Raw genomic sequence first — 27,593 nt, 5'->3', positions numbered from 1 at the left:
AAGCTCGCTATCTTTTCAGACGTCGCCTCGGACATCGGCCTGGGAACCCTTCTCGCGATAATCTGTGCAAACGTTGAAGTATGGATTCATGATGATGAGCTTCCATAAAAGCTGCGTCTCCCCTCATAGAATGTATCCATTTACTTCATCAAGCAGTTTCAAGCTCAAATTCTCAGTCACTCGGGCCCGAGTCGTCATTCGTTTCACCTTCCGTTACCACCAGGACAAATCCTAATTCACTCGTTTAGATTCGCATCATCCCCATCAATCAATCATGTCATTCGTTAGCATTAAGAGCACTCTTGTGCTTCTAGGCATGAGCGGTTTGAGCTTTGCTGCCACAATCCCTCTCCGTCGCAGCAACACTTCCAGCAGCGATTCTGAGACGGTTCGCCTCATGGCTTCGACTCCTCAACTGGAGTACGACTCGCAGACCACGACGGACTGCACTTGGTGGTATGACAATACCCAGGCTACCAACTGCAATGATTTGCTGGCCAGTGAGGGCATCACGCTTGCCAACTTCAGGCGCTGGGTACGTAGACAAATTTTCTGTCAACGCCATTATTGTTTCATTGTCTTCATAGCTGAACAAAGCTGACCGAACAGAACCCTTCCATCAATGAGGCGTGCACAAACCTCGCTGTCGGTAAATCGTACTGCGTCGAAGCAGCCTTTGAGACTGTTCCTAGCCCGACTGACCCCGAGACTCCTCCGGCGACAACCACTGCTCCGTCCAATGGTTCGTTGATCCACTCCCCAAACTCGTCATTCCCGTTCCTTCAGGCTAACCACACATACAGGAGTCGAAACTCCTCAGCCAACTCAGCCAAGCCTCGTCGAGAACTGCAACAAGTTTTACTTTGTGAATTCCGGAGAATCATGCGCCGCCATTGCCTCTAACAATGGCATAAGCCTGGCCAACTTCCTCTCCTGGAACCCCAAGGCTGGGTCTAACTGCGCCGGTCTCTGGGCCGATGCTTATGCCTGCGTCGGCATCATTGGAAGCAGCACGACGCCCACACCCACGAACCCCGGCAACGGCATCGAGACCCCTCAGCCTCCCCAGCCCAGTATGGTCGACAACTGCAACAAGTTCTACCTCGTCAAGTCTGGAGACTCCTGTGCTGCCATCGCCTCAAGCCAAGGCATCACTCTCGCTAACTTCCTCGCTTGGAACAAGGGGGCTGGCAGCAACTGCGGCGGACTGTGGGCGGACGCTTACGCCTGCGTTGGCGTTGTTGGAGGCAGCACTACTCCGACCAACCCTGGCAATGGCATCCAGACGCCGACGCCGATTCAGACCGGCATGACCACCAAATGCAAGAGCTTTCACTTTGTCGAGTCGGGACAGACCTGTGCGGTCATCGCACCAAAGTACGGCGTCACAGTCGCCAACCTGATCTCTTGGAACCCCGCGGTCGGATCGGGCTGCAATGGCATGTGGGCTGAGACTTACCTGTGCGTTGCTGTCTTGTAAGTCAGTAGGACTGGCCACTTTTCTTGGAAACGTTGTACAAATGTTGTCTTTATGTAGAAGATATGTATGAGCAACATGTTATTCCAGTGGTATACCTTCGCTACCAATGCAATCCTATCTATATAAACGCCTCACAATGCAATTCCTACCCAAGATCTCGGCCGTGACTCTCAATGCAACCTTCTAGTTCACTCCACTTCGTCCCTAAGACTGGTACCCATCGGCCCTGTCGATAGCAGTAGCTTGAGCAAGCTTGCTCTCAGCCACGCTGACGGTGGGGAGGTAACCCTGGGGGTTGACGCCGCCACCGGTGATGGCCAAACCCTCGGCTGAAGAATTTACACCAAGCGTGATCTGATTTAAACCATGTTAGCTCTGCTGACTACCTTCAATAACATGCCAAGAGTCACTTACATAGCCAACAAGACCATCCTCAATGTTATCAGTCAGCTGCGTAACGCTAATCACAGCACTGTAGCCGTCAGAGCTAGCGTCAGAGTACAGCGAATCCTCCGCGTTAGTGGTGCGGTTCAAGGTGGTCAAGTGCGCGCTGTACGGCTCCAGCGCGTACACCTGGCTCAGGAGGTCCTCCTCGAAAAACAGCTGCCCAATGTGCTGGACCTTGCTGGCCGAGTACGAGGTGCCGTTGGTGATGTTCGTCTGCGCAGTGACGTGGATGTGCGTGGTGCGGGTGATGTAGTATCCGGGGAACTTGGTGAGGTATTCGACGATGCCGTTCTGGTCGGTCACTTGGATACCGCGCAGGAACGTCTCATCGTCCGTTGTTCCATCGTCCCTCTTCGTCCAGTTATCCATCAGCTCTGCGGAATCGGGGTCGATTCCGGTGAAGGACGAGTAGGAGCCGGTCGCGTTGCAGTTCCAGATCGTCAGAGCCGTTCCGGACAGGGGCTCGCAGGTCTCGATGTCGATCACGCCGATGTCGAGGTAAAAGTCGAGACCTCCTTGTGTCTCGCGGAGGTCATGACGAACCATTTCACCGTCAACACTGCGCGTATGTCAGGATTTACACGTTGCACCAGTCATGACTGAGTAGTAAGTGCTTACCCATAGGGTCCCCAGACGGTATCAGGGGCCAAGACGCAGGTGTCATTCTGGATGGTGGTGTAGTGCAGAGAATCGCGCTGCAGAAGCTCGCGCTCGTCGGCGTGTGCATTCTGAGCCCGGCGAGTGCGCAGACGGCTGGCCCTCTTGGCGAAGATTTCAGCCTTACGCGCCTCGATGGCAGCTGCGCACTTGTTGGTGCTACGACCGACCACGTGGGCCTCAGACTTGGCCTTCTCGGCCGTCATCCGCTCAGGATGAGCAAAGACAGGGGCCAAAGCCAAGGCGTGGAGAAGAATGTTGCTGAACTGCATTTTGTATGTTTCAAAGAGTAAATGCTGAGAGAAGTGAGTGACTGTGAGTGATCGACCAGGAACAACTCCCTTCGACGAAGCATCCCATCACTGTTCTTATACACCACATCTTCGAGCTCTCCTTTCCATGATTCTTTTTGTAAAGCCCTGCATTAATTATCGTACAGACGTTCCCTAGCTAATCAAAGCTCCGGAATAGCTTACGTTGTGACGATTGTGATTGGAAGATACCCTAGTAGGCTGACGTTTACTTACACCTCCGTCGTTAGGATGTGGGCGGTTCTGTGGAGTTTGAGGCTCTCACTAGTAGCTACACTCTGTTGCGTTAACAGCGTCCGCCCCCCTTTTTTTTCCCTGCTTATACAAAAATATAAAAAAAAGCTAATTTTATACTATAATACGTATTTCTCTATATTATATATAAAACGCGTTAAAGTTATTATTAATACTTTAATTACTATTAATTACTATAGTCCTAGTAGTATTTAAACGTATAACTATATAATAGAGATATAAAGTATATATTTTATACTTCTATAGTAGTTAATCTACTTATTAAAGTATTACTAATTTAGCTAGTTATTTTATTTTTATATTATTTAACTAATAAAAAGTCTATTTTTATTATAAGAGATTAAGATAATATTTACTAAAGAATAAAAGAAAAGATTTATTATATAACTTTATATATCTATTTAGTATATAGTTTATATAGCTTTAAATAATATATAAATATACTAAAGAACTTAATATAGTTTTTTAGAGTAAATACTTTAGTAATTAATAGGATTAATAACTCTTTTAATAGCTTAATTTATTTATAATATTAAATAAGAGTTTATTACTATATAGATTATACTTTATTATTTATAGTTTATTATTAGTTAGTATATATTTATAGTTTATTATATTAGATATATTAAAAAAGATATTAAGTAATAATAATAATATAATAATACTTAAAATATTAAATTTATAGCTATTAATAATTATAATAATATTACTATTTAAAAACTAAAAGATTTATAAACTAATAAATATTATTAATTATACTAAATAAATAATTTAATAATATAAATTATAATATAATATTATTAATAAAATATAAAAATATAAGAAATACTACTAAAGTTAATAAAAAATAGAAATATAATATTATATAAAACTTCTTAAACTACTATAATACTATAGTAATTTATCTCTTAAAAAGATATAAAATTTCTTATTTAAAGTTTTTAAGATCTAAATTAGTTATTCTATAATTAGTTAATAATTAAACTTAGTTAGCTAAATAAATAAGAAGTTTAAAATTATTACTACTTAATAAAATAATAAACTATAATATAAATATTTATACTATATATAATAATATTACTTTAATTAGCTAATATTTATTAATAAATCTAATATTAATAAAGATATTAAGATATAGAGGACTAAATAAATATTAAAAAAATTTATTATATTTTAAACTATAGAGATTAATTAGTTTTAAAACTTTTATATATAGATCTTATTAGCTTTTATATTAAGTAGTATTTTATACTTAATTATATATTATAATATAATTAATAGTAATAAGTTTTTTTATTAACTATAAAAATATTTTATCTTAAAATATAAGCGTTTTTTAGAATTAAACTCTATTATTATTATAGATAACCTCTCTTATTATTATATACTTAAAATTAAAAGTTTATATTAAATATTAAGTATTAATTTTAAGTTTCTATTTCTATATTTATTAAACTTTAACTTTATTAAAAAGTATTTTAGTAATCTAAAATAATATATTAAGAAAATATATTTAAAGTAGAATAATAATAAGAATAATACTTAGGAGTTTATAGAATATCTATATAATTATACTATAAAAATTAGATATTATCTATTTTAGATTAAAGGCTATTTTTATTATTTATTTATTAACTTTAATAAGATAGAGTATATATTTAATAGTATTAAACTATAAAAAAGAGAATTTACTATTAATATTAAATATTAATAAGTAATCTAAATTTTTATTATATATTTATATATAATAGATTTTAATTATATTATTATATAATAGTTAATTATTAAATCTATAATTATAGCTAATAAGATTACTAAAAGGTTAGCTATAAATATATTAGAATATAAAAAATATATTATTATTTATTATTTTTATTAATAGCTATATATATATATTAATTTTACTTATATAATAGCTAAAATATATTATTAATACTTATAATAATAAATTATAATAATAATATATTATTATAATTAGAGATTTTAACTATAGTTAGAGATTTTAACTACCCTTAATTAGTATTAAGATAGACTAAAGTATATTATTTATAAATCTAAAATAATAGTAATTTTATAATTTTTATATATATAGAGTAGTAATATTAAATCTATAGCTATAAATAGACTTTTTTATAATTAAATATATTATATAAAAAAATTATATATATAGTTAAACTTTATATTACTTTTACTATATTACTTTTCTTTATTATCTTTTTCTAAATAATATATCTCTATTAATAATATATTACTTAAGATTTTAATCTAATTATCCTTATTATTTTACTTAATTTTATTTTATTTAATTTATAACTATATAAATAATATCTATAATACTAATAATAGTAGTAATAAAATAAAACTAAAAAGTTTTAAAATACTTATAAAGTTAGCTATATTTAATAATAAATAGCTCTATATATATTTACTATATTAACTAACTTTAATTAATATATTATAGATCTCTTACTTAATTAAGTTTATAGTTATAATGCAGCCCCCCTATAAAAAAACTACAGCAAAATTCACCCTATACGCAGGCATAATTCTGGAAACACTATATAGACACTTTAACTTATACCCTCTACTAATTAAGGAAAACAGTATAGAAACCCTATATATTCCTACTAATAAGTAAACCTTATATAAAGTTAAACGCACGCCTTAGCTAAATAGACTAATAGAACAGTAATAGCGCTAGCTATATAGCGTGAAGCTAGTAGCACTATATATAATAGAGCTAATTATATTAGGGCTAAAGGGGTTACTAAGGCTCTTATAGCTTAATAACGCTATTAAATAGAGATAACTCCTTAACTAAAGAGGTTATTATAAGAGGTTCTTATAGCTAGAAGTATAAAAAGTTCTACTACTACGCGTAAAGCTTTATACTTTTCCCTCTTCCTCTTCTTTACTAACTTATAATAAATCCTAAAGTATCTTTATAATATCTACGCTATATAAGGAATATAAGAATACTAACTTTATATAAAGTATACCTTTCTTTAAGAATATAGCTAAGGATATTACTATATAGAATAATATCTATATACTAAATAAAACCCTTAGGTTTAGTATATACTCTATCCCTAATTAGAAGTACTTTATTAGGGTTATATTAAATAGAGCTCTTAGTAATACCCCTCTAGGGGACCTTATTTACTAAGTAATTATAGTAATAAGAAAACCTAATAGCTTTAGTGTAGAAGCTATATATATCTCTAGCTATCCTAAGGAGTAGCCCTTCTTCGCGCAAACCCTCTATAATACTAAAGTAGATATAGCTTAAGCCCTAATATAAGCTTAATAGGGATTAGTAAGTACGCTTTACGCTAATTATTATATAGAGAGAGTGTTACTAATAATAGCATAGCTGCTACTAAGCTTATTAGCTTAGTATACTACTTTGTTTATAGATAACATAAGGCATACTAAAGGTGTTAGCTAGCCTAATTAAATAAGAAGACTGTAATAATAGTAATAAATAGTAGATAGTAAAGCAGTAATAGGAATAGTGTTTAATAGTAGTATAAGTGATATATAAGAGAGAGGATAGGTTAATAGTTTAGTAATCTATAGTAATTAAGTAATTAAGTAATTATAAACTATATTATTACTGAAGTGAAGTTAAAGATAGTAAAGTTATTAATATATATATATAAGTGCAGCTAAGGTTAGGAGAGTTATAATTATATAACTAAAAGCTATATATATTATTAAGAGGCGTGGAGTTAGGAGGTCTGTCGCTTTAAGTAGGTAAAAATCATAGTGAACAGCTAGAGGCTATAGATCTCTTACTTAATAAATTAATATAGTATTAAAGTATTAATATATTAAGATAATTTTAATTTATTTAAAACTAATATTATAAAGTTTTTAACTAATATTATTACTATCCCTTTTAGTAATTTAATATATATTCTTATATAAATATCTCTTTTTAACTTTTAATAGTTTAAATAAAGTTTAAAATAAAATATTATATTAGAGAAAATATTAAACTACTTTCTATAATAAGTATTATTATTTATAAAAGATTTAATTAAGTTCTTAATATTTTTAATAAGATCTTAAGTAAAACTTTATTTAATAAACTAAATATCTAATAACTTATAAATTATTTATAAACTATTATTTACTAATTATAGTTTTTATAACTTCTTTTTAAACTTTTTATTAATATTATATTACTTATTATAGATAGATATAAACTACTTAATAAAGTTAGCTACTTAATCTAAAACTTTTTAAAGTGAATTTAATATTACTAATAAGGATAAATAAATTAGAAGTATAATATTTAGTTAATAAATATTTAGAAAGTTTAATAATAGAAGAATTAATAATAAATATTATAAGATATTTATATATAGCTAATATACTAATAGTAATAATATTAGTAATAATAATTATATATATAAGTTAAGATATTAAAAATAATAATCTAATACTTCTATATTACTATATATATTAATAATAGTATTATTATTAGTATTAATTAGGTTAGATTTTAACTTTAATAATAAAAGTATAGTATTTTTAGCTTTCTCTTTTATTATTACTATTATTTCTTAATTATTATTAACTTTAATAATATTCTTATTTCTCTTATTTTAATATTTCTAATTTTCTATAAACTAATTATAAAGAATATTACTAAGTAATTCTTTAGATAGTTTTATATTATTAATATTAGCTTATTTAGTTATAATAGTTTTTATTTATTTCTCTATATAGTAAAATTTAATTTTATAATACTTTTAGTTTAATATATAGTATTAGTTAAACTTTTTATTATTTAAACTATTTTTATATCTTTAATACTCTAAGTAAATATATATATAAAGAAGTTATTTATATATATTTTCTTTTTAATATTTAATATTTATAAGATTATTAGTTTTATAATTAATTATTTTTTATATATTAACTAAAATACTTATTTAGTTACTTTTTTAAAGTGTTTATATACTAATTACTATACTATTAGAGATTAATATAATACTATATTACTACTTAATAGTAAAATAGATTTTACTCCTCTCTTTAACTTATTTAAAAAAAAGGATAATATTAACTTATAAAATATTTAGCTAAATAACTTCTCTAGTAAATAGATAGACCTAAGTAAAAATTAATATTAGTTTAAATATATTAATAAACTTCTTTTAAGTAATAATAATAATAATATTAGTTTTTTTTATAATATATAAATAAGTTATTTTTACTTTAAATTAGATATTACTATCTACTTCTTAATCTCTATTATTTATATTTAATATAAAAATAATACTAAATCTATTATATATAATACTTTTAATAATTAGATTAAAAATAAATAAATTATTATTTTTAAATACTAAACTATAAATAACTTAGATTTATAATAAAATTAATTCTTTATTATTTATATTATCTTCTTCTTTAAATATATTATAGAATAATATAAATATATTATTAGTATTATAATAAAAAGCTATAAATATATTATTTATAAATTAAATAGTTTAATAAAAAGTTAGGTTAATTAAAGTTAAATTTAATTAAAATAGTAATATTAATAAAAGTAGAATATTTTAAAACTAAATTATATATAATAGATTTCTTTTTTATTTCTTTTATATTATTATTACTTTTTAATAAAAAAATATTTTTAAAACTTTTTATAATAATAAAAAAGCTATAAATATATATTTTTTTTATAATATAAATTTAACTACTATTAAATTATTAATTTTAAGTTTAGTTTTAATAATAATAACTTCTTTAGTAGCTTCTTTAATAATTTCTTTAATAATAATAGTTTAATAAACTTTTTTAATAAATATAATAATTTTAATTAATAATAAAATAAAATATTAAAAAGGATCTCTAATAATATCTTATACTAATTATTATATATATTATTATTTCTATATATTATTAGTAATAAATAATAAATAATACTTAAAAAAGTTATTATCTACTTATTAAACTATATAGTAGCGTTTAAAAAGTATTATAATACTTTTAGATAATAAGATTTAATAGAAATAAATTACTTAAAACTATTAGAATAAGTTAATTACTATACTATAAATATCTATATAGTATTAGGTAAATTTTTATATATATATAGGGATTATGCGTACGTAATTTCAGTAAAAAGGGGGGGCGGACGCTGTTAACGTAACGGAGTGTAATTCGACCCGCTCGCCCCTACGCAGTAGACGCGCGATGTTGGGGGGCTTGGAGAAGATGCACCGCCCCTTAACGGCTTCGTGCGCTTCCTGCCTGTTTCGGCGAAAGCGGCCACCGGATCCGGGGGATGGGCTCCGTACCTACGGCCCCATGTGGCGGTACGGAGCCTGTTTTCTCTGGATTTGAAGAAATTCTTGTGTGTCGTGATGGGAAATTCGGCACCTTGATTGCACCCGAGAACCGTGATTTTTCGGGTTCGCGATGATTCTTCACCCGTGGACGCGTTGAACATTACGTCTTTTTTTGTTTTCCTAATTTAGGTCCAGGGTGATTGAAGCCAGGACAAAGACAGCCCCGACGGCGACGCGAGATAACATTAAGGACGTTACCATATTCATCGTCCACAACCTTTTCAGAAAGGAATGAGGGGGAGTATCATGGATATAGACAATCGGGTGCCTCCCGATGCGATGTGTCATATTGTACTAAGCTTAGGGGGTCCCTGAAAGCAGTGCCCATGTGCTCTATCTCTGTCAAGCCCAGCGAGGACGCGTGGACGGCGATCCGGTAAGCCTGATGGAGCAGAAGATCGGTCAAGTCCGCGGGTTCCACGGCGCTCAATTTCGAGAACGCGCCCCAAGAAAAGAGATTTCTTTTGCCAAAAAAAGTCGTCTTCTGAAATGAGAATTGATGCTTTCTCTGTTGACGAAGAAGTGTTCCAGTCGGGACAAGTAAAGGTGATAATACAAAAGTTTTCTCTTGATCATCAGTTTGCCGAAGGTCTTTCCAGGCAAACGCGCAACCCCCAAAGCAACAAAGGGTAGGCATTCATATTTATGGGCCTCGATTGATATGGAGAACAAGAAAATTCTCGCTGAAGATATTCAAATCGGAACTCGGATCTGCCAAGGCTTCGGGAGCTCAGGCAAAGGCTTGGATGTCTGAAAATAGGTTGACGCGCAAGGGGTGACCCAACCTACTCAAGATGCGATGGAACAAAACTCGGTCTACCCGTTCGATTCCACATGAGCATTCGTACCCCTTTATGGTCTCGTGGAGCTCCGCTGCACAGGCTCTACAGCATCGAATATCCCACCGGCAGTCTCACTGGACATCCAGCATGATCATTACGTCCTCGTGGTGGATTTGCGGAGCTCCATGACATAGCCGACTCAGTCTCGGATATCCCACCGGTTTCTTAGCAAGACCTGGTTTATAAGTCTGTAAAGAACTCCGGCAGGTACTCTTCAAATTCAGCCTGCGCCGCGTTCTCCAAGAGTAGATCATTGGGTTCTAGGCACGCAGGCACTGACTGACCGATACGGCGACACGCGTTACTAGGCTGTACGTTTTTGTCTCGATTATAAGCAAGTGGATGGAGAATTGGCTGCTTCGAGCCCCTATGGTTGCGCTGTTTCGTTTGTCCGTGCCAAAGCCGATTCTGGTCGCTTTCAGGGGGTTCCGTCTTGCCCACTAACCGCCGCCTGTCTAATCACACAGCTATGTATTAACTAGGCGGACAACAATGTTTTTGGAGGATCTTGCGAGCCAGAGATGGTTACAATCATCTTGATGTCTCTCTCGGATCCACCCAGTTTTTCTCACGGAGCCCGATTTTCGACGAGATGACTCTGAGCTATTAATCTTTCTAGTCCATAACATTAGGTCTTATTCCTGTCCTGAAAATTAACGGTGGAAGTCCAGAGCGATAGTGTTGCGCAAGGCCCCCAAATTTCAAGTGTCAGCTTTTATGAAGAATCTAAGTTGACCCGCCAGTTACCTTATCCAAAAACGCCATGTACCTCTCGTAAAACCTCGACACTTCCTCCTCAGCAGCAGGCAAAACCGCAGGAAAGCAGTGCGGCAGGCCTCGGTATGCATGCACCTCGACATCCACACCCTCAGCCTCCAATGCTTCCGCATACGCGAGAGCTTCGTCGCGCAGGACGTCGTACCCGGCGCATTGTATGACTGACATGGCGCGGCGTTAGCTGGTGATGGCGACGACTTGTCCACATTCTTTCGACTCACGCGTACGAGGCAGGTCCTTCAGAGACTTTGCCAGTATGGGCGAATGGCGATGGTCGGGCTTCGGCTTGGGCAGGTACGCATCGAGGGCGCCTTCCATCGCCAGAGCGCCGATGACCGGGTTGTCGTTGTTCTGGATGTAGCTGCCATACTCGTATTTTTCTCTCGGGAAGAATTTGGGATGGCAGATGATTGGGAAGTGCAGGACTTGGGCAATGACGCCCGTGATGCCGTTGTCCCTGCATTCGATTGCTAGGGCGGCGGCCTTGGTTTGTTAGTCGGCTTGAACGGGTGTGGGCTGCTTCGCGAGACTTGCTAGGTTTCCTCCTGCGCTGCTCCCGCTGAGGATGATCTTCTCTGGGTCAACTCCGAGGGCTGTCGCGTTCATTTTACACTAGAGCGGAGTTAGACAGAACTCGTCTCATGTCACTTGGCCAAACTCACCCATAAGAGACCGTCATAGCTATCATGCAGCCCACAAGGAAAAGGATCCTCCGGCGCCCTATACCAGTCAGCTTGAGGAGAACCGCCATCAACGACAGCAACATACTTGCGATAGCATACACTGACAACGACAATGTTCTTGTTGGTCGCGGCGTAGACGTTCTCAGCACCGTCAACCTCGTGACGCCCCACGCACCATCCTGACACCGCGTCAGCAAATCAACCCGGCCACATCTCATACAACCAAAAACACCATACCGCCTCCATGCATGCGATACATCAAAACCGCATTCGGCCGAACAATCGGCGACTTGTACACCTTGAGCTCGATCTCCTCCCCATCCCGGGCCTTGAAGTACAGCAGCTCCGTGGTCACGTCCCGATACCGATCCGGTCCGCCCCGGGGCATCGGCGCGTCCGCGTCGCCGGCCACTCTACGCACCGACGCGAAATCCGGCTGCGCTTGAATTTGCGCGTACATGGCGCCGATCGCGGCTTCCGAGGCCGCATAGACCGGGTGTTTGGCGGAGAGGTGGCCGTGCTTAGGAAGTGGGTGAAACTCGGCGTCGAGGTCGACGTATTCGGGCTTGGTCTTTTCGGTCAGCATGTTGAATGTGGCGGTTGATGGAGATTGATGACTTTGGTCATTAGTGGCGGGTAACAATCTCCTTGTGTCTTTTTGTACCCAACTTCGTTGACTGTTGTCTGCTCCCTGAGAAGGCGCATCACTATGAGTACCTTCATGCAGCTAGGGATGACCCGAGATGACGGCAGCAAGCCACGAGGATCGGCACATCGTGCCAAGAGTATGCGAGCCAACCATAAGTGCAGCATTCGATCTCAGTTGGTCTCCGGTGCTATGTTTCGTTCCACAAACCAGGAAGGGCTGTGGCTGATGAGGGTGTGGTCACTATGATTCATCCCCGCTATGCCGAACTGGGAACAGTGCGTGCAGTGAGTTGCACATTTGGGCTGCAAAAGGGGTTCGATGAACTTCGCAGCGTCCAATGGAACCTGTCAAGCCTGTGTGTAAGAAAAGGAATGGTGAAATCTTGCTGTTTTCGGGACATCGAAGTCTCAGTCGGCGTGTGGCTCCGGTCGTCGTGATCCATCGGCGCCGGGTCCTTTGCTCGACCCGCTTCGCCCGACTCGTTCTAGAGCTGTTGGCCTTTCTAGAGTGAAAGGAAGAATATATGATTCGATTTTCGGTAGCTTGCGCACCGAAGCAAGGTTCATTTGGTTTCGAAGACACCCATGACAGTCATGAGGGTTTCTCGTCTTCCAGAGATACCGTGATGGAGGTTGATACCCGGTCGGAAAACCTTCCAGGTTTGAGACAGATCGTATCTGATGAATGCTACGGCGAGAAACGTCGAACAATGTGCAATCAAGAATATACGGTCTGATGTAGTCAATATTGATCCGCTGAGTACCCTACGAAGACGTTCAAATTTCAGACGCAAATGCGACACGCAGTAACGTACACCAGTATACAGACGGACATGAAGTATAGGCACAAACTCGTCAGACATAACTCATGCTTCCACAGATATCCAAATGCAAATGCACGCCAAAAAACAAAACACACCGAAAACGCAAAATGCATGCAGCGGACATGCAAAACGGGCCAATTCACATTCACACATTGCACACTATCCTGACATCAAGGTAAGGACACATGGTCGGGGGAGAGGGAAGGGGGGCTTTGGTAGGGCCAAGCTTGGAGCTCGGCTACACGTTGTCGCTGTCAAACGGACCAGCTCAAGGGGGGGAGGAGCTTCCAGAGCTTTGCTGCTGCATCGCCTCGATGAGAGCAGTGAGCTTGTCAATCTTCTCGTTGAGCTCCGTGATGCGGACCTCAACGGCAGATGGGGCATCGGCCTCATCGATGTCGGCGGCACGGGTAGTGGGCCTCGAGTGACTCCCGTTGCGGCGGTATGGAGAACGACCAGGTCGGTAGCCCGAAGACGGGCGGTTGGCCTGCAGGGCGTTCCGGGTGTTGGGCTTCAGAAGACCCGTCGCGGCGCGAGGTCCCTTAAAACCCGCATACTCGTCGGGGAGGACGCGACGGCGGACGCTTTCGTAGAGTTGAATGACACCAACGATGGGTAGATGAGTGGCCTTCAGGAGGAGGATGCGGCCCTGGCGGAACTTATCGTCGGAGGGGAGGAAGAGGCGCAGAGGGCGGAAGATGACGAGGGCGATGAGGTTGAACGGCGGGTAGAAGTGTGTGAGCCGGTTGCTAGTCGAGGCCTCAAGCACGTACACGCTGTACACGTAGAGGTACTCTTCCTTGGCATGGGTGATGACACGGGAGAAGCTGTTGGACAGCATACCAGTCAGGGAGCCCATGAGGAGGAAGGTACTGAGTATAATGAAGATGATCATGAGAGTCGGGCCGAAGATCGGGTTGATGTCCTCCATAATCTCGATACCGACGTAGGAGGAGCCGAAGAAGATCTTTGTCAAGATCATCGTCATGTGGGAGAAGTTGTAGGCGTCCTGGCCGATGAGGGAGAAGGTGGTCAAGAAGCCAAGGTAGATGATGACGACGAGAACCATGAACTTGATGAAGTCCTTGCTCATCTCCTTCAGGCATGGGATCAGAGTACCCCAGTAGGGTGACAAGCTGAGCAGGGAAAAGACACGCGGGACCATGAAAAGGGCCTCGAGAGCAAAGACGTCAAAAGCGAGATCGGTGATTTCCCTGTCCTGGTTGGTGATGCCAATAACCCCTGTAGCAAATTAGCAGCCGCGCAGCGCCTTGTTGATTGTTTACTTACTCAGAACAGCAAAGGCAATACCAATGCCAATCATGATCATGTCAAACATGTTCCAGATGTCGGTTGCGTAGAAGATCGTGCCAGCATCCGCCCACTCGCTCAGCTCATCGTAGAGGAAGGCAGCCAGCCAGAGGTACAGTACGATTTCGTTGTGAGTGATGCGCTCAGTATTTTGCTGGACCAGCACGGAGTAGTAGAGAACCAGGAAGATGAGGAAGAAGAAGGCCTCCCAGGCCTTAAGGTACTTGGGGACTCTCAAACGAGAGAAGATGTCGGTGGTGTGGGCGTTGTAGAAACGGGGCTTCTTCTCGGCATGGACAGAAAGACTGTCCCAGAAGATGATGTCTCCATTCCAGATGCCAGTGACAATCTTCTGCACAACGTGCTGGCTGAGGAAGCGCTTGGCATCGGCGACAGCCGCAATCTCAAGAGCGTTCAGGTTGGTGAAGGGGCCGGTCGGATCATCATCTTCCTGGCCATCTTCATCAGCGTGCATGCTCATGGTGAGCCTGGACAAGGAGGACAGCAGCTGATAGCGCTTGGCACTGCTTCCAGGGCGGACCGAGGCGCGTCTGCTGTTAGAGCCGGACCAGCTACCGCCAGAGAGCAGAGGCGAGTTCTCGTTGCTCTCCAGGTCGACATTTGGCGGCGGCGTCTCTGCCTGCTTTGGGTCGGGAATCTCATAGAGACAGTAGTCAACGGCCTCGCGCTCCGATAGGCGGGTGAGGAAACGCCAAGCGACAATCTCGCAGGCGTTGGCGCGGGCTTCACAGAGACCCTTGTTGGACTCGGCCTCGTCGGCCGCATAGTGCCATTTCAGGGCGCTGGATCTGTTAGCATGGCATTTTTTGCTACTTGGAGGTGGAATGACTTACAGCAGGGCGTTCACAATGGCGGGGTTGGTACAGGTGGCATTGAGATGATCAACCAAGATCCTCAAGCACTCACCGGCGGTAGTGGTCCTCAGCTGCTCAAAGGTGCTCGGCAGAACAATGACATCGGTAATGTAACTGCGCCGAAACCGTCAGCGACCGATCCAGACCTTCCGTCCACCGCTCCGCGACAAGCACACGAGGACAGCGCCGAAACTTACACCGAGATCTTCTTGACCACCTCTCGGAAGCTGTCGTTGGTTTCAATGTCGGGCAGCTCATAGACCGTGTCGACGCGCATGGACACGGGGCTCAGGTCCCGCTCCTGCGGCATGGGCTTCTTCTTGACGCGAATGGGCATTTTGCTGGTTGACGCGGGCAGCACCGTGAACCGGGTCCCGGATTGGACTGGTCAATCGAAACAGGTCGCAGCCGAAATGAGGCAGAATCGGTCCAATGCTTCCTGCCGGTGGTCAGCAGCAGCAGAGTGCTTGCAGACGAGATGGATGGATGGATGGTGGTAAGCAATTGATGGGCGCGCCGAGTACTCGCGTCCGGACGGCAGCGAGCAAGCTGAACGGAGGGACGGGGAAACAAGAGGAGAAAGAAGGACCCTGAGGTAAGGTAGGTGCCGCCCGACGACGAGATACCGCCTGCCGCTGGAGGCGCTGCTGCTGCGTTCCATTCTGCATTGCTGCACCGCTGCTCGAACAGGGGTAAAGTGGGTCCACTATAGTGGAAACGACAGCGGGGCATTGACGCGCGGGGGCGAGATAACACATTTCTATTGGCTTGTTCTGCTTGACTCCTCTGTTTACAGTTTAGCGTCATCAGGTGGGTGGCCGTACCAAGAATAAAAAAACAAGCTTCGCTCATCGGTGAAGATTGAAGATCCCAAAACTCATCCACCATGTCTTTTACTGAGACTGAGGCCGAGCCGTTTACTCGCAACGGTCTCATCAGCATCTCACGTTACAACATGAAGCCATGTTTCACTCTCAATGCAAGACATAGTATGACTGGTGCGAGGATCGACGCTCAGTAGAGCAACAATCAGCGGTGCCGAAAGCTCGTGCCAAGCTCATTACCACATCAAAACTCCGATACGTCGATGTTTTCAGTGCCATTCTCGATGGAGTCGTTAATTCAGGCAAAACCCAGCTCTCGGTCGTCCAGTCGTAGTTCGCGCAATTTTCGAATTAGGAAATCAAACAAATTCGAGTATCCACCGTCTAGAACGCAAACCAACCTCGTACGCATTTGTGAGTGATCTGCCATCTCAGCCACGTGGAGAGTAGCTCATCTCAGCCCTCCAGCTGGGCCAGAGAATGAGACGCGTCACGATAGGGCGATGACCAGCCTCAAATTTTGTGAGATCCTAAGCGCCAGGGCGAAACTTGGCGCCCGAGAAACGCATCTCATGTCCGTTCTATTCAATCGGGACTTTGGAGGATGACTCCCGGCCGCTCAGCTTCTCGAAGGATTCAAAGGCTTCGCTCAGTGACGCGGCGCTGCCTTATTAACCCATGTCTACAAGCCACACACCAAAGTCCCCTCCGCTGAGCCTCCATTCCTCTTCGTGATAGCGACCAATGTCCCGAGAGTCAATGAGTTCGGAAAGGAATATGTATATAATATGAATAACTTCAGATGGAGTTCGGACCAGGCGAGACAACAAGCCGAACACCTCATTCTTATCACCAACTCTAAATCCATCATGTCCAGTGTTTCTGCAACGCCAACGACGGCCTCAGTCGCCAGCGCAACTTCGTCCCAAGCCGCACCCACATGTACGACGGCGGTTCCAGGACAATATGGGCATGTCCCCATCAACGCATGCAACTCATACTATGCATTCAACCCAAGTTTCGAGGGCAATCTTGCCTTTGCCGTGCTATTCGGCCTTTCCATGATCGCACATGTTGTTCAGGCGATCACTTACAGAAAGGTGCGAAAATCATCCTGCAGCATGTATGCTTTTTCTTACATGCGGCAAAGAGATTCTGCTGGGTCATCATCGTCGGCGCATCATGGGAAACTGCAGCCTTCATTCTCCGAACCCTCGGAGCCCACGACCAGCAGCAGATTGGCTATCAGATTGGTGGGCAGCTGCTCTTCCTCCTCGCACCGCTATGTATGTTTCATCCACCACCAGAGAATTCCTTCACATGTCAGCACCCAAAAACTGACAGGCATTCGCTAGGGATCAACGCGTTCGCGTACATGCTGGCAGCCAGGCTCGTGTACTTTGTCCTGCCTGACCAGAGAGTTTTCCGCGTCAAGGCCACCGCGCTCACCAAGATCTTCGTGGCCATGGACATTGTGTGCTTCCTCGTGCAGGCTGTGGGCGGCTCCATGATGTCCAACACGGAGGTCTCCTCGGACGACCCCATCCTGCGCACCGGCCAGCAGCTCTACATGAGCGGGTGCGGGCTGCAGCTCGCCTTCATCGTCGTCTTCTGCGGGCTGATGGGCCGGTTCTACGTGAAGATGCAACAGGCGCAAAGGTTCGACCTCGACTTGAAACGGGTGAAGGCCCTCGTCTGGGTCATGTACGTGGTGCTGGTGCTCGTCATTGTAAGTGTGGTATTTGTTTCTCTTATGACTTTTCTCCTTTCTGCTCCTTGAACGTCCGTCCACCCTTCAGAAGGCAAACTTTCAGGGTGAGACGACGTTTGACAAGACGGGATGAACGGACTGAGCTGACACTTCCCGGAGATCCGGATCATCTTTCGACTGGCTGAGTTCGGACCTGGCGCCGACATTGAGAACCCCATCCTTACCAACGAGAACTACGCGTTCGGGCTCGACGCACTGCCCATGGTGCTCGCGCTCGTGCTCCTCAACGCCGTGCACCCGGGTATCGTGCTGAGGGGCGAGAACAGCGAGTTCCCGAGGCTGTCGAGGAAAGAGAAGAAGCAGATGAAGCGGGAGAAGAAGGAAACCAAGAAGGCAGCGAGGGCGGAGAAGAAGCAGAGAAAGGCTGGCAAGCTGGTCACTGAAGGGCAAACATATGGCATGGAGGAGAGGAGCCCGTTGACAGACAGCCCGTACGACACAGACGAGCGGTCTAGCTCGCCGCGGAGGGAGCACGTTTAAGTCAGGCCGGGCGGCGGTGATGGGAAGCGGGGACTGTTGGGAGATGATGATGTTGAGTGATTGCATAGCTAGGGCGTTTGGGAAAGTGGTGACGGGCTTGTGACACGTCCGAGGGTTAGACACTTGCAGTGATGTTTACGGGACTGGGTGATAGACACGCTTGATTCAGCACAGGCGTTTGTTTCCAAGGGGGGTTGACTCGTATAGTTGGTTGGGGCCGGCAGACTGAATAGCATCATATCGAAGATTCATCAAGAAGAAACAGGTCCAAGAGAATCGGAAATGTTCATCATTAAAGACGTGGAGGATGACGATCCTGGGATTCTTAAATGCCTAAAGCTGCAAGTTGTCGGGACCCTGAGAGTGCCTGGGAAGTGTGTGCCTTAGTTGACAGCACCGCCACGAGGCCCACTCGGGACCGGGAATTAGCGCGGATTAAAAAAAGAAGCCCGGTTGGCGCTAACGGAGCACCGCCGGGCACTGCTACACTGTGTTCATGCATACGCCTGATATAGCATTCACAGTGTGAATATCCGCAGAAACATGCACCTGAAGGATTCGACGCCGGCGCGGTGGGGTGGCAGCGTAAACAAGCGAGACGAACAGCCCCTGCCGGTTCGATGCAAACTCACTTCCTTCAAGCTCCAGTCCCCGTTCAGAAGCGTTGGGTCCCGACTCCTTCAATATCCCACCATCGAACGAGTTAAACAGCTCACCAGCCGCACATCTGTTCAGTCTGTACAGTTGTGTCTGTCTGCGCCCCTTGACGGTGTCTGCCTGCCCGACCTGACCTGACCTGACCGTTCGGGCCCGAGCCACCAGACTTGTCAAACTGGCATATTCGTCGCACTGGATGCCCCCAAAATCCGAGAACCCAAGACAAACGTAGCGGCCCCAAGATGCGTGGCATGCGTTCGGGGGCACATTTCCAGGCCGTCTTGGACGATGGGCAATATCCGCCATGGGAGACATGCAGCTTCCCTGGCTTTGGGGTCCTCCGTCGTCCATTGCCTGCATCAGAATATGCAAGTGCAACATGAGAGCGAGGGAGCCATGGCGCAGAAGCAGAAAGGGTCGTGTTCTCGTCCAGGAACCAACAACACCTTTTCCCAATGCCTGCAACCCCAGCCAACATCGTGTGCTCAGCATTACGGTCAAGCCAGTCGAAGTCGAAGCCGGTATCAGTTCGATCAGACGATGGGCCCAAGAAGAGCAAGAAACAGTTTTCTACCGTCCTTCTGATTCAGAACGCCTACATCTCTCTCCATCTCTCCATCTACCCAAGCCCTCGCCTGCTCGGCACTTGACAGGCTCGTACTTTGCCTACGCCTATTTCCGGGTTCTCAGATCCGCACGGACTGGTCCCGGCCGGCGCGTTCTGTCCTCGCCACGGCACAACGTTTCCAACGATCAAGAGATCTTCCCACCCCCGGCCCACGCCCCAAGCGGTGCGCGCAGCCTGCAACCGTGATACGACGGTAAGGCGTGGTCATCACGTCTGTCTTAGACTTGGACAGCCAAGCTGCCCCTCCCCCAAACCGAAAAGGCGCAATGCTGATGATGGGAGAGAAATCCCTGAAACTCGCCTGCTCCCCAATGAACATCAGCCCTGTTGGCGGCCACCCCCCCGAACCACAACCACCCCCTCCCTTCCTCCTCCTCCACGTCGTCCCTGCTCCGATCTAAATTGCACCTCGTCCTCCGATCCCTCGAGGCAGGATTCCTTTTTTCTCTCTTCTTCGTTCTTTTCCTTCTGCCTATTCTTCCACCAGGGCCCCGCGTCTATTCCTCCCAGAATCCCACGTCTCTTTCTTTTGGTCTCTTGGTTGTCTCTTTGTAACTGGATTTTAATTACACGGATTCCGCCGGACTCAAGCGCTTGACTGCCATCTTGAGTCTTACAACCGACTTGGGGAACGCCATCATCGACAAGGATCTTGTTGCTGGCAAAAAGAAGGAAGGGCTTTGAAAGGATTTGGAAAACGGGTGCGAAGATCACCCAAACCACCGAAACACCATGGTATCTCGCGACGTCTTCCGGCTCCCGCCCGCCGCGGCTGCTCTCGTGCTGCTCTCGAATCTCTTCACCACCGCCGACGCCGTCGCCGTGCTCCCGCAAAAAACGCAGCACCTCCCCTTCCGTGTACTCGATGTCGTAGACTGGCCTCTGCAGACGCCGATGCCATGGCTCGGAAGGAGACAGGACTCCAGCACCAACACCGTCTGCGGTTACATCGGCGGCGACCCAGGCTTCGCGGCAACATGCTCGGCCGGCTCGCACTGCGCCATGGACGCCTCCGTCTCGGCCGTCGGCTGCTGCCCGAACGGCGTCGCCTGCACGACGGGTGTCTACACCAGCTGCGTCGACCAGAACAGCCCCACCCCGTCGGCGTACGACCCGTACGTCTACACCTGCCAGGGTTCCAACGTGTGCTACAAGAACACCTACGACGGCGGCGCCTACCAGTATGGATGCGGCACGAGCACCCAGGGCTTCTACGTCGCGGCCACCGCCTCGGGGCTGAGCACGACTGTCTCCATCACCCACGTCTCCGGCATCGTCACCAAGGCCGCCAGCACCGCGTCCAGCTCCAGCTCCGGCAGTTCGTCCGCGTCAAGCTCTGACTCTTCGACGACGAGCTCCTCGTCCACGACCACCAGCAGCTCCAGTTCCAGCTCCTCGCCAACCTCGCACGCGCCCAGCTCCACTTCTTCGCACCCTGCGGCAAGCGGCGGTCCTCACTCGCCGCCGACGCAGGCACAGCAGGACGCCGCTCTCGCACGCAACGGCGGAATCATCGGCGGAACCGTCGCCGGAGCCGCAATCTTCGTCGCCATTGTGTCCGTTGCTTTCTGGATGGGCAAGCGTAAGGGCAGGAACCAGCGTGTGGGCCCCGGCCAGGGCAAGGGGCCTTCATATATCAGGTATAATATCCCATCTCGCCTCATCACTCCACATCCCCATCCCCATCATATCGTTCGATCGGAAACGCTAACCCACATTCCCAGCCCCATGACGAACCAGAAGGACTTCACCCAGGTTCCGGGTCAGGACACCATGTTCGACCAGGCCGGCTACGGGCACCCGTCCATGATGCCCGGCGCGCATGGGACCACCACGTCTATCACGGGAGGCAACGCCGCCCACAGCGGAGGGTCCGTGAAGAGTGGTGGTGCCGGCGGCGCCGTTGCATCGGGAGCGGTCCGTTCCGGCAACGGGGGCGAGGATGAGATCCCGCTGACGCACCAGAATGAAATGACGGAGTTCCTGCGCGGCTACCACGAGGCCATCTCCCGTCCTGAGGGAGATGAGGTCCGCCAGGGCAGTGCTGGAGGTAATAGCACGGCGACGGGTGCCACTGCGACCGAGTTCGGCGCGGCCCCGAACGCGAATGCTGGCGGTGGTGATATCACGGAAGAGAGGCCATTGTGGCAGCAGAACAGGAGGCAGAGCCGGAACTTGATGTGGATGTAAGATAATATGAAAAGAACTACAGTGCATGCGGGGGAAGCAAATGGAACATGGGTTATTACAGGTACAGAATACGGTGTTTTGGAGTTGGCATATGTCTCTTAGCCAGGGACACAAAGACACTTTCTAATCAAATGATTGTCTAATCACACACATAATCGCCAATGGTATATAATCGCTGTACTGAGCATGACTGGTTCCGAACATGGCGGCCGGCTCACCCAAGCTGTTCGGCCTCGGTCGCTATCGAGAGACCGGCCCGTTCAGCCCTAGTTCATAAAAGCAAAGCCGTTCAACATGAACGCTCGAAAAAGTGGGATTTAGTCGCGGTAACAACGCAGCCAAGACATTTGCAGTCGACTGAATGACTTCAGCCGACGGGATAACGTCGCTCTTCTTGTAATCGCGAAAGCGCGAGTTGAAGCTGTTCCGACCATCCGGAGTACAACCCTGAACAGACCATCGACATCACTTCAAGTCGAGCATAGCCTGTGAGCAACTATAAATGATGACCGGTGTGAATTCAAATGATGAGGCTGTCATCATAGTCAACTTGAACTCACTCACGATATAATACCCATTCCGACATTCTCATCATCATTCTAGAAACCAACATGTCTTCTCCGAACCTCCATGTCGCAGTAATCGGAGCAGGTGCGCCAAGATCGTGCCTATCGTCCCGAAACAACCCACGTACTAACGAGCCCCAGGCGCCACCGGCCTCCTCCTCGCCCAAGGACTGAAAAAGGTTGCCCGTCCATCTCCACACACGGCCACGAACACACACACAAAGATGCTAACCCGCGCAGGCCAACGTCCGAGTCTCCGTCTTCGAGACCCTCCCCAGACAAACCTACGAGGACAACCCGCGAACGTGGACGATGGCCCTGCACTGGTCCCGCCGCAACGTCGAGCAGTGCCTACCGCCCGAGCTCTTTGCCGCTCTGAGCAGCGCGCACACGAACCCCTGGCACGAGCCCTCGCACGACGAGGCCCAGAGCCTGCCGGTCGTGGACGGCAAGACGGGCGAGGTGCTGGTCGCGGCGAAGGTGGACGACGGCAGACGGGTCGTGCGCAGGAAGCTGAGGGATCTGTTCCGGCGGGGGATCGATGGGAGGTTTGGGTATAAGCTGGCTGGGGTCGATACGAGTGGAGAGGGGGTCACGGCTACTTTTGAGAATGGCGAGGTGGTGCGTGTGGATGTGCTTGTTGGGGCGGATGGTGGTGAGTTGCGTTTGGCTGGGTTGGGGGAATGTTGGTTGACTGACGTGTGGTAGCGAAGAGTGTTGTGAGAGATCACCTCGTGGATGGTGATGCCAAGGAGCTGGATCGGGTCCCGTTGATTTCTACGGTATGTGATGAGGAGTATGAGATATGTGCCGAAGTTACTAACGTTAAGACAGAACATTGGATGCCGGTACACGGCGGAGCAAGCTCGATTTCTCAGGAGCAAGATTCACCCGATTGCCAATGTAAGTTGTGAGGGTTGCCGTTGTAATGGTCACAAAACTAACAAAAGTCGAGATGGCTGTTCATCCAGACCAAGACACGCTGTTCTTTCTCGCTGGTGGGTTACATCTCCTGGATGATGTGTGCTTGAGCTGACTTATTACAGTGGCCGATGTTCCTGATCCCGAGGACCCGGAAACCTGGGAGTTCCAGGTCGCGCTGTCTCTTTGGAGCACCGAAGATCCTCCCGAGACAAACGAGTACAGGATGAAATATTTCAAGAAGCTCGCGGAGCCGTACTGCGAGCCGTACCGGTCTGCTGCGCTCTGGGTGCCGGAAGATACATACATTCCGCGTGACAAGGTATATTACGTTCAAATCTTATCAACATCTCACTGAAGTCACTAACTGGGTATAGTACGCAGAGTGGAAGAGAATTGCACCATGGAACAACTTTGGCGGGCGCGTCACGGTTGCCGGCGACGCCGCGCACCCCATGTGTCCCTGTGAGTGCGAATCTCAAGCCCGAGGGCAACTTTACTAGGTCTAACCGTGAGAACCTCCAGTTCGTGGCCAGGGCCTGAATAATGCACTGCAGGACGCCGGAAACCTGGTCAAGGCCATCGCGGCGGTCCAAGAGGGCCGGCAGACTCTTGCGGCGGCGATCGACGAGTACGATGCGGAGGTGTACCAGCGAGGCAAACGGGAGATTGAGATCTCGGAGGAGTCAATGTTTGGACTTCACCACTACAGCGCGATCAAAGGATCTCCCATTGACCGCATGGGGTTGAAGGAGCAGAAGGCCTAGGGGTAGCTGCCGTCTGTACAGATAGCTAGCTGCTCCAATCTCGGAGCCGAAAGCCGGTGCGGGGAGCTGGCGGGGCCGTCAAGGACCCGCTGTCGGAAGAAACCCACTATCTGGGAGGGGGGCCGGACCGGAGCTGGTGCTGGGGTCTTTTCCAAAACACATGTCTGGCTTTGCGAAACCGCTCAGGCTAATGCATCTGATAAAACGGTATCTCAGGTGATGAGGTGTTACCGGCTGGTGGTGGGCAGCAGCAGCCAACCCGGCAGACCCGAACACGAGAAAAGCAATGGTTTTGTGGATTGTTGTTTATTGTCCACTGCATCGACCTTGCGAGGCTCTCTTCTCGTCTCGTCTCAATAAATGCTGGGAGGCTGAACTGAGAGGCTCCTTTTGGCGATGATCTCTATCTGCTTTTGAAGCACCCCTTTTACTTTAAGGGTCCTCGGTATCTCTGTAGAAACGGCAAATTGGCCAATGGAATTCTCAATGTCCAATCACAATTAGCGAATTGAGAGGCCCTGTCCAAATAGCAGCGACCAAGGCCCTTACCGTTCTTTATCGCTACAAACATAGGGGCAAGCCACAGGGTACAGGACCTGGGGGAGGTGGGCGGTGAAGACTTTTTACACACTTCGTGGCCTCAACTGACTTGGCGAGGACGGTCTGTTGGTGGGGTGTTGTCGGGGCCCCTGGGGCTGGCAGCCACTCAGGTGCCGTTGAGACCTGTTTTTTCAGCGACCCCTGCGTGGTGGTGCCCACTCCCAGTTCGCTGGAGTGGGTACAAACGGGCGCCGCACGACGCGCAAGCCGCTTAGATTGGCTGGACTCACTGCTCAGGCAATTCCAGGAGCACAGGTTGGGACGGTGAGCCTGGGACACCAGCAGGGTAGCAGCCACCAGGGCCAGACAGACAGAGAGGCCCAGCACCCAGAAAGCCACCAGGGCCTGAGAGACTCCCCCCGGCGCGGGCGCGTCTAGAATGACGGAATGAGCTCCCAGCTTAAATCTGTCCACACGGCCGGCCAGCCACAGAGGTTCACCTTCAAAACCACCACCACACCCCCTTCCCTCTGCTGAGAGCCGCATCGTGAAGAAACACTGCCCGTTTCTCACGAGTCCAACCTACGGATACTTCACCATGGCGTCCGAGAAGCTCAAGGGCGACCAGCTCGAGGGCGACATCACCTTCATCAAGACCCCTCCCCAACCCCCCGCCAAGTTCAGCACCACCGAGGACTGCGGTGTCAAGACCACAGACGTGAGTTTTTTTTCCTCCCCTTTTTTCAATCCATGAGAAGAGAGAGATGTGTGGTCGCACGCATCCAATTGAGCTCAATTGGCTTCATCTGAATAACCTCCCGCTAACCACCGTCCTCTCACAGTACCCCGCCATCTACAATGCGCCACTTCCTGCTGAGGGCCCCGGCCACGAGTCCTTCTCGAACTGGGTGCTCGGAGCTCTCGTCTTCGGCGTACCTTGGTGGCTCACCCGCTCCGTTGGCGGCGGCTGGAAGACCTACACCTTCTTCCTCCTGCTCTGCTTCTTCCCGGCCCTGATCGTCGTCTGGACCATCGCCTCCACCTACTCCCCGCGCATCAACGACAAGGCCAAGCTGCCCGGCCGCCCCGTCGAGCACTACATCACCTTCAAGAAGGAGGCCGACAAGCAGCGATGGAGCGGTCGCAACAAGATCCCCATCAAGACCTTCTACGAAATGTACTTTGACGGCGACGTCGAGTTCAACGGCGACTGCCTCGAGATCATGGAGTACCGCCACGACTGGTGCACCTTCCAGTTCACTTGGGCCGTCCTCAAGTTCATCCTCTTCACCTTCTTCCGCGACGTCGCCTTCCACTCCCGCGAGCAGGACGAGGAGCAGGTCCGTCCCACCTACGACTCCGGCAACGACCACTACGCCTGGTTCCTCGGCCCCCGCATGATCTACACCTCGGGCGTCTTCTCCGACATCACCCGCGAGGAGACCCTCGAGGAGATGCAGGACAACAAGATGGCCATCGTCTGCGAGAAGATCGACCTCAAGGAGGGCGAGACCATGCTCGACATCGGCTGCGGCTGGGGAACCCTTGCCCGCTTCGCCTCCGTCAACTACGGCGCCCACGTCACCGGAGCCACCCTTGCCCGCAACCAGGCCGCCTGGGGCAACGACGCCCTCCGCCGCGCCGGCATCCCCGAGACCCAGTCCCAGCTCCTCGTCTCCGACTACCGCGACATCCCCAAGAAGAAGTTCAACAAGATCACCCAGCTCGAGATGGGCGAGCACGTCGGCATCAAGCGCCTCACCGGTTTCTTCCGCCAGTGCTACGACATGCTCGAGGATGACGGTGCCATGTACGTCCAGCTCTCCGGCCTCCGCAGACCCTGGCAGTATGAGGACCTCATCTGGGGCACCTTCCTCAACAAGTACATCTTCCCCGGCGCCGACGCTTCCACCCCTCTCTGGTACTACATCTCTTGCCTCGAGAAGGCCGGCTGGGAGATCAAGAGCGTCGACACCGTCGGTGTTCACTACTCCGGCACCCTCTGGCGCTGGTACCGCAACTGGCTCGGCAACGCCAACGCCATCACCGCCAAGTACGGTCAGCGCTGGTACCGCATCTGGGAGCTCTTCCTCGCCTGGTCCGTCATCGCCTCGCGCCAGGGCTCCGCCACCTGCTTCCAGATGGTCGCCGTCAAGAACCTCAACGCCGTCCACCGTATCGACGGCTTCGCCTCCCAGTTTGGCCTCTCCGGCGCTCTCGCCGCCGCCAAGGCCAAGGGCAAGGCCATTCTCAAGCAATAAGCGACAGAAACGAAAGCTCTTGCATCTGCGTTTGCAAACGGGGGAGCGGCAGCATGTCTTTGCGGCCTTGCGTTCCATGCTTGAAAGGAGTGTTCCCAACCTCTTGTTCTTCGGCGTTTGGACTCGGTGACTTGGAGTCGAAGGGCTTACATACAAAAAAGGGGGCAGGGGCGGGCGGATTTTTCAAGCACACGTTTTGTCATGTTCAGGGATGAATGAGACCAGTGACTTTGTAAAAGTTTGGGGGGACGACTTGAACGCGATGTGTGGCATGGGTGTGGATCTGGTTACATAGAGCAGTGCGGCGACGCGCCGCCTCATGGGCCTTGTTGCAAGTCTACTTGGTCTCGATGCGAAATAGAATTGTTCGCATACTTGTGTTCTTCTCAGTTTCTTGTGATGCTCAGTCTCGAAGTCTCATCGCCACGTTGTGATATTATCCCGTGAACCCTGATGACTGATCCTTGCGGTTATAATTACTCAATAAATATCTACATTGAAGGTAAA

At 46.6% G+C, this 27,593-nt stretch overlaps 8 protein-coding genes across 8 annotated transcripts; 5 read left to right on the top strand and 3 right to left on the bottom strand.

Moving 5' to 3' along the window:
• Positions 1-274: 274 nt before the first annotated feature.
• On the top strand, positions 275-1,480 carry CGCS363_v008930 (LysM domain-containing protein; the record flags this gene model as incomplete). The annotated part of the gene is made up of 3 exons (XM_036640779.1): positions 275-535; positions 610-742; positions 804-1,480. The coding sequence occupies 3 exons, from the start codon at positions 275-277 to the stop codon at positions 1,478-1,480; spliced, it is 1,071 nt and encodes a 356-aa protein (XP_036494216.1).
• Positions 1,481-1,684: 204 nt separating this feature from the next.
• On the bottom strand, positions 1,685-2,856 carry CGCS363_v008929 (uncharacterized protein; the record flags this gene model as incomplete). The annotated part of the gene is made up of 3 exons (XM_036640778.1): positions 1,685-1,834; positions 1,895-2,486; positions 2,546-2,856. The coding sequence occupies 3 exons, from the start codon at positions 2,854-2,856 to the stop codon at positions 1,685-1,687; spliced, it is 1,053 nt and encodes a 350-aa protein (XP_036494887.1).
• Positions 2,857-11,089: 8,233 nt separating this feature from the next.
• Positions 11,090-12,409, bottom strand: CGCS363_v008928 (AB hydrolase superfamily protein; the record flags this gene model as incomplete). The annotated part of the gene is made up of 6 exons (XM_036640777.1): positions 11,090-11,301; positions 11,362-11,623; positions 11,648-11,752; positions 11,803-11,860; positions 11,909-12,002; positions 12,061-12,409. 6 exons carry the CDS (start codon positions 12,407-12,409, stop codon positions 11,090-11,092), a joined length of 1,080 nt encoding a protein of 359 aa, XP_036494289.1.
• Positions 12,410-13,563: 1,154 nt separating this feature from the next.
• Positions 13,564-15,818, bottom strand: CGCS363_v008927 (Calcium channel YVC1; the record flags this gene model as incomplete). Its single annotated transcript, XM_036640776.1, has 4 exons — positions 13,564-14,537; positions 14,586-15,409; positions 15,461-15,595; positions 15,679-15,818. The coding sequence occupies 4 exons, from the start codon at positions 15,816-15,818 to the stop codon at positions 13,564-13,566; spliced, it is 2,073 nt and encodes a 690-aa protein (XP_036494032.1).
• A 1,356-nt stretch (positions 15,819-17,174) lies between these two features.
• Positions 17,175-18,556, top strand: atnI-2 (putative lipid transporter atnI; the record flags this gene model as incomplete). The annotated part of the gene is made up of 4 exons (XM_036640775.1): positions 17,175-17,405; positions 17,456-17,591; positions 17,661-18,034; positions 18,176-18,556. The coding sequence occupies 4 exons, from the start codon at positions 17,175-17,177 to the stop codon at positions 18,554-18,556; spliced, it is 1,122 nt and encodes a 373-aa protein (XP_036494908.1).
• Positions 18,557-20,573: 2,017 nt separating this feature from the next.
• CGCS363_v008925 (uncharacterized protein) lies at positions 20,574-22,031 on the top strand (the record flags this gene model as incomplete). The annotated part of the gene is made up of 2 exons (XM_036640774.1): positions 20,574-21,481; positions 21,566-22,031. 2 exons carry the CDS (start codon positions 20,574-20,576, stop codon positions 22,029-22,031), a joined length of 1,374 nt encoding a protein of 457 aa, XP_036494904.1.
• Positions 22,032-22,642: 611 nt separating this feature from the next.
• On the top strand, positions 22,643-24,285 carry cctM-3 (FAD-dependent monooxygenase cctM; the record flags this gene model as incomplete). The annotated part of the gene is made up of 9 exons (XM_036640773.1): positions 22,643-22,682; positions 22,739-22,776; positions 22,838-23,252; positions 23,306-23,379; positions 23,432-23,500; positions 23,553-23,595; positions 23,644-23,840; positions 23,896-23,983; positions 24,044-24,285. The coding sequence occupies 9 exons, from the start codon at positions 22,643-22,645 to the stop codon at positions 24,283-24,285; spliced, it is 1,206 nt and encodes a 401-aa protein (XP_036494906.1).
• Positions 24,286-25,423: 1,138 nt separating this feature from the next.
• Positions 25,424-27,086, top strand: MT1 (Sphingolipid C9-methyltransferase 1; the record flags this gene model as incomplete). Its single annotated transcript, XM_036640772.1, has 2 exons — positions 25,424-25,543; positions 25,668-27,086. The coding sequence occupies 2 exons, from the start codon at positions 25,424-25,426 to the stop codon at positions 27,084-27,086; spliced, it is 1,539 nt and encodes a 512-aa protein (XP_036494360.1).
• Between the last annotated feature and the right edge of the window lie 507 nt (positions 27,087-27,593).

Source organism: Colletotrichum siamense (assembly GCF_013390195.1).
Source record: "Colletotrichum siamense strain Cg363 chromosome Unknown KSG_Cg363_contig05, whole genome shotgun sequence".
NCBI lineage: Eukaryota > Fungi > Ascomycota > Sordariomycetes > Glomerellales > Glomerellaceae > Colletotrichum > Colletotrichum siamense.
This window is presented reverse-complemented; position numbering and strand designations above follow the sequence as displayed.